The sequence below is a fragment of the Sinocyclocheilus anshuiensis genome, unplaced genomic scaffold (assembly GCF_001515605.1).
Source record: "Sinocyclocheilus anshuiensis isolate Anshui unplaced genomic scaffold, SAMN03320099.WGS_v1.1 scaffold2241, whole genome shotgun sequence".
Classification (NCBI taxonomy): Eukaryota; Metazoa; Chordata; class Actinopteri; order Cypriniformes; family Cyprinidae; genus Sinocyclocheilus; species Sinocyclocheilus anshuiensis.
The window spans coordinates 1-6,517 of NW_015551114.1; the positions used below are offsets into that span (position 1 = coordinate 1).

Genomic DNA, 6,517 nt, shown 5'->3' on the forward strand with positions numbered 1-6,517 from the left:
ACATTTTATGATGAATACATCAAAAATACATTCCAAAGAAGTTCACACCTTTGTGGTCTTTGAGGCTACGTGTTTCCAGTGCTCCGGTTGATCCCGTCTCTGACTCCACGTCATCCACGGATGGTCGCTCGGACACGTCAGATAGCGTAGTCTCGTCTGCTTCCTGATGTGCGGATGCTCCGTGGTGGTTTGGGGCTCCGCTGGGAGAATGCGCTCCCTGTAGGGCTGCGTCCATTGCTGCAGCGTAGCCCACTGATAAGGCTGAGTCATCTTCAGTAATGGGGACCTGAGGGAAGGACAGAACATTAGTTTTAACACAGTGTTCCTCATGTACATGTGCTTCAGGCACAGCTGAGGAAGACAACATGTTGGCTGTGTATTTGCAGAAGCGGCTCCGCTGTCAGCCCTTCTGTGAACCCTGTCAGGTCAGACAGTGAATTTGAAACGGCAAACGGATCAGTATGTTCTGATGATTTTTGAGATGTGATATGAGACGACTGAGCTTGTGATGAAATTTAGATTTACAAACTTATAGATTACAATGTTTAAAAGGAAGTCAACATTAGGTAAATGTAACTTTTCTGTGTTATAACAGCCTAAAAGAGACAATTTCCCAGCTAAAAAGTGTCCTGATGAGAGTTACATCAACATTATGTAACGGAAAGAGATGACTAAACAAATTACCCTGGGGAAGCTCTAAAGAGACTGTTCTCGTGATCATTTCCCTAGATGCTTGCCTCACTGTAACCAAGATGTTTTTATGACACTGATTAGAAATGTCTGTTTACTTGATGTTCAGGCTCTGACCTTTGACACGCCAGATATGATGAGAGTGCTGCGTTTAGTAGGTGTCTTCTTGGGTACCTTACTCGCTGACTCGGTCAGCTGCCGAATGGCCGTTTCTGCTACGGGATCCAGCCCATTAGGGAGGGTGCCGTCTGGTTGGAAATAGCACACAGACACAAACACAACAGGATCACAAACCTTCCAGTTATTCATTCAAATTATACTGTAAAAAATTATGTCTATCTATCTATCTATCTATCTAGCTATCTACAATAAATAATATTTACAAAATGTATTTTAATATGAACAAAAATCAGTTTATAATAAATAATATATTGATATTTAATAAATTAATAATATTAACAAAAATACATTGTTAAAAATAATATACACAACAGTATAAATAATTTATTATACATTTGTGATACTAATTTTGTGAACTTATGACTTTAAATCTAGAACATATTTACACATTTCAATTATAAAGATTTCAATTATTAAAAACCTTTTCAATTTAATTATAAATTATAAAGATTATGAAGATGTAAATGACCATTTAAATGTTTGGAGTCTGTAAAATTTATTAAAGTTTTTGAAAGACGTCTCTTATGCTTACCAACACTGCATTAATTTGATCAAAAATACATTTAAACAGTTAAATTGTGAAATGGTATTACAATTTAAAATAACAGTTTTCTTTTTTTTTAATTTTAATAGATTTTAGAATGTAATTTATTTCTGTAATGGCAAAGCTGAATTTTCAACCGCCATTACTCCAGTCTTCAGTGTCACATGATCCCTCAGAAATCATTCTAATATGCTGGTTTGGTGTTTATCAGTGTTGAAAACAGTTGTGCTGCTCAATATTTTAGTAGGAACCATGATACATTTGTTTTCAGGATTCTTTGATTAATAAAAATTTCAAAGCACATAATTAAGTTTGAAATAGAAATCTTTTGTAAACATTCTAAATGTCTTTACTCTTACTTTTAATCAATTTAATGCATCAAAAAAAAAATGTTAATGTGGAGCTCACTGCTGGGGGTAGGAGTGGCACTGGTGCTCTGCAAGCTATTTGTGAGCACGGTGGGAGTCTTTTCAGTCACCTCCACCTTTGAGGGAGACCTAGACGGAGAGTCTCCTGCAGTTACAGAGGAAGAAATAGGATAGGGTAAAACAGCCAAGTCACTTCGATGGTACTGGACGATGCAGACAGAATGGTATGCATGTTCTCAGTGTTCCTGAGTGAGCTTTACCTAGTTTGCGGTCCAGTTTTAGTCGTGACTGGATGGTGGTTACTGTGGTGACTATGGTGCCATCGGGCATGATGGTCCGATCCACGTCCACCTTCTTTGAGGGGGTGACCGAGGTTCGCAGAGGAGTGGCATTCTGACATGCACGCAAATCACTGGACTCCAAATACAACAGCTATGGAGGCAGAAACATAAGATCATTACCTTAAACATAATTCATGTACGTTCATTTTTTTAAAGAAATTAGAAATAGGGTTAATACAGCCACTGATATCTTCCTAAATCATTTTGAGCTGTTTTTTTTGCCAATGTGTTGTTCACAAACACAACTATTATTCAGAGCGTTTAAGTGTGTACCTGTAAGCACATGTGTGTAACAAGTACAGTGTTAACTGAAGTACTGGGTTAAATAAAGAAATAATTCCATTATCGAGTTAATCAGAGATAAGGTGAGCATTCAATTCACAAGGCAGACCACTGTAATAAGATATGTTTTCTATTAAATAATTCACATTGACATTTAGAAGGGACTTATCAGAGTGTTCGGAAAGTGAACACAAGGTTGGCGGAAGCCTTAAAAGTTCTGACTGCCGTGTTATCATGGAAATAATGCCATCCATATGTATACTTTATACATGGGAATTATCTCATTTCGGGTAAATAGATTTTTTAAATATATTACTTTTATTTAGCAAGGACACACTAAATTGATCAAAAGTTACATTTATACTAAAAGACATTTATAATGAATATAAATATACAGAATGATTTCTGAAGAATCATGTGACACTGATGACTGGCTAATGGCTTCTGGCTAAAAATTCAGCTATACCATCACATGAATAAATTACATTTTAAAATATATTAAATAGAAAATATTTATTTTAAATTGTAATAATATTTCACAATATTACTGTTTTACTGTTTTATTTTTGTCAAATAGATGCAACTTTGGTGAGCATAAAATACTTCTTACCAAAAGATTAGTCTTACCATCCCCAAACTTTTGAAAGTTAGTGCATATAAAATATAAAACCTGAATTATACTTTATGCTGTCCTTACTTCTAATGTTACAATTGCAGTTGGAGCCAGACCATGACCTGGTGCGATGGACAGTTTATGGTGTCCATTAGGAATTCTCTTAGAGAGATCCAGTTGTAAGGAAGCACAACCAGGCAGAAACTCTGTCAAACAGGAAAAAGAAAACCAATTAATCAGCAGACAAACAGAATGGAGAATATCAGTCTTTAATCATTCACCAGATCATCTGAAATCAATACATTTCTTATAGTGCTGGATGAACTATTGAATGACAGGCACTGAAAAGTGACTCACGTTCTCCTTTGCTGTTCTTCTCCACAAGTCTTACTTTGAGTTCTTTGGTTTCTGGTCCTACTTCCCTAATTGATAAAAACAGACTTTGATTTATCATATAAAATGCACACACAGAAAACTTTAATTTTGTAATACTGAACATTGGAGATGAAGTGACTTTTTGTATTATTAAAAGACTGAATTGACTTTAACAGTTGAAACTGTATTTTAGGTTTCAACTGTTATAACTGTTGTATAACTTTTGCATACAATTTTATAACTGTTGTATACTATCGGTATTGTGGTAGACTAAATATCCGCTTCAGCCACACAGCAGCAATCTGTATACTGGCTATGAGAATTAAATTGGCCATTCTGGTAATTGGCATCACAGGAAGTAGCGAAGTGTTGGGAATGGCTGTAATTAAATGTGCTAAACAGCTCTTTGTTTCTATGGGAGTTGGCTGCTGCATATATTCACAGAGCCATTGGTGGAGCTGCTCACAGCTTCACACCTTCATTCATGACAGAAGGGCTGCCATTATAAAACGGGCTTTGATGAAAACACTCCATTGTGTCAAACTGAATTGGTGAAGTTGACCTTTAAATGGAAGGTGTTATCAGTCTAGTCCTGCAGCACAGAGTTAAATTACTTACATGAACAAAAAGGACCCTGTCTAATAGAATATGACATTATAAGAAACATTTCCTAGGAGTCAGACATGTCAACACCTCACTCAGAATGTTTCAATCCAGTCCATTCATATAGTTTCAGACTTTGTTGATCTATATCTGCCTTTACAATCACATAATGGCAGAATAGTGTGCTTACAGTGTAAAGTCGTCAGTCCAGTGCAGGGCTACTCCAGGACTGGGGGAAGGAGTAAGGAAGCCGGTTCTCCGTTCAGTGGAAGGAGTGTCCAGACTCAGCAGGACCTAGGGTGACACATATTTGTTCTTGTTCCAAACAAACTCACTCAATTCTGTTCAATTTCTCAGAAAACAAGACTTCATATCTTTATTTTGCATCTCAAGTAAATGAATCTTGTTTTAAGCATGTTTAAATATCTGTATTGGAAAACAAAACAAAAATACTGAGGAAGATATAATTTTTTAGCAATGCATGCAACATTTAATACCATGACCTTCTGCTCTGATTTAAGACCTTTCTAAGGCCTTGATTTGTGAAAGGGACCTTTTTAAGGCCTGCAGAAACCTTGGTCAACACACTGACCCATTACATGGTCATAACCCCTACTGTGCGATATAGCAATCGATACTGGTATTTTTTACCGCAGGGCTTGATACACAGGCTCTCAGGTTGAGGATCATGGCAGGGTGTGTTGTGTACAGTGTGTCCTCCACCAGCGCCGCAATCATTTCACTGTCCACTTCCACATCAGAGCCCTAAAGACAAAAACAAACAAAGATTTCAGATTATATGCATAGTTGCAAAAGCAGTTTCTTTTTATACCGTTTACAATTTGTAATACATCACAAGCTGAAAGGAACAAGACCTACTTGACCAAAACTACTCCCTTACCTCTTTCTGGACTCTTTGGCATGGTGTTACGGTTAAAGAGAGATGAGGTTGCTTGGAAAAAGTCCAGGACACAAGGAGACCCTCTTCTTCCACTTCCTCAAGACAGACCCGCAACTACAGAAGTCCATACAGAACATATTAACTTCTATTTCACACTGAATTTGCAAAAGTAATATATTCATCGATGGCTGCTCCATTTTTTACCACCTAGAGATGAAACATTAAACTATGGCACTGCGCATCAAGTGGTGTCGCTTGTTTGAGATGAGTATCGCATGCAATATTCATAGCCACTAAACCTCACAATCTACATTAAGCTATTGAGATGGAAAGAAATGGGCAAACTGAGAGGCTCATTCATGTGAGCAGTGGCAGGAGATGTCAGACTAATGAAAGTTGAGTGTGCAGCTATGCAGACTGATGCAAACTCGCAGATGCAAATCCATTTCATTTGTATTTTACCTGGGCCTGCAAGGGCTTCATTGTGATCTGGTAGGTATCCATGGAAACGGCTGCAGGTGACTGCTGAGTGACAGTCACGTGGAATGTTACGGTGCCGACTGAACAATTGCACTGCAGGACCTGGAAGAGGTTGAGGGTATGATTGACAAATAATGACTGAGTTGGACACAACATGGTATCTAAAAAACAGACAAAATATATACTGAATGCAATTCAATAGGATGGACACATTAGCCCTGATTTAAGAGTTTAAAACAGATTGATCCAAAAAATATTAAGAGCATGCACACATAATGTCTGAGTTGATCTACTAAGTAATGTGGTTGTATGAAGATTGTGTCTAACAAATGAACCAAAAAAATAGCTTCTCATGTGCGCGTTTCTCTTAATGGATATGTAATTTACCTCCATACGCATGCAAATATAAAGGGCGTTGTCAATGCAAATATGCCTGAAAATCATTTTGGATATGATAACTGCACGTGCAAATGAATACTACTGCAAGGATGTATGCACTATTACTGCTCTCATTCATTTACACTGAGAGGAGAGAATATGCAGATGAACACAATGATGCTGAATGGCTGACACTCCAAAAAAATGTTATTATTGTAAAAATTTGTAAACATTTATTATTGTAATTACTTGCAGTTATATGTAGAACACAAAATTATAACTAAATCATATTTATACATACATACATACATTTTTTACATATACTGTTCAAAAGTTTGGGGTTGTAAGATTTTTAAACGTGTTTGAAAGAAGTCTCAAGGCTGTATTTCCTAGTAAAAAAGTATTTTTATATTTATATTTATAAGTATATATATATTTAAAATACATTTATTTCATACCAAGTATAGTTCAAATCTATTAAAGGGGTCATATGATGCAATTTCAATTTTTCCTTTCTCTTTGGAGTGTTACAAGCTCTTGGTGCATAAAGAAGATCTGTAAAGTTGCAAAGACTAAAGTCTCAAATCCAAAGAGATATTCTTTATAAAAGTTAAGAGTCACTCGCTGTAGGCCGCTGCCACCATGTCGTGAAGACGCTGTGTGTTTTGTTGTGAAAGCGAAACTACTTTGTACTTTGTTGCAAAAGAGGACACGACTAGAAATCAGTGGTTAAGTTGTATTTACAACACTGTTCCAGAACAC

At 36.6% G+C, this 6,517-nt stretch overlaps 2 protein-coding genes across 2 annotated transcripts; both read right to left on the reverse strand.

Annotated features, from left to right (window-relative positions):
- Positions 1–29: 29 nt before the first annotated feature.
- Positions 30–4,592, reverse strand: LOC107662993 (C2 domain-containing protein 2-like; the record flags this gene model as incomplete). Its single annotated transcript, XM_016453129.1, has 8 exons — positions 4,581–4,592; positions 4,187–4,290; positions 3,376–3,440; positions 3,103–3,224; positions 2,043–2,214; positions 1,823–1,927; positions 808–938; positions 30–286 (listed from the first exon to the last, which is right to left on the reverse strand). Coding segments are annotated over exons 1-8 (968 nt in total), but the record flags the coding sequence as incomplete, so codon positions are not given.
- LOC107662996 (C2 domain-containing protein 2-like) lies at positions 4,553–5,474 on the reverse strand. Its single transcript, XM_016453132.1, has 3 exons — positions 5,360–5,474; positions 4,898–5,011; positions 4,553–4,761 (listed from the first exon to the last, which is right to left on the reverse strand). Exons 1-3 carry the CDS (start codon positions 5,399–5,401, stop codon positions 4,609–4,611), a joined length of 309 nt encoding a protein of 102 aa, XP_016308618.1. The 5' UTR covers positions 5,402–5,474; the 3' UTR covers positions 4,553–4,608.
- Positions 5,475–6,517: the final 1,043 nt, after the last annotated feature.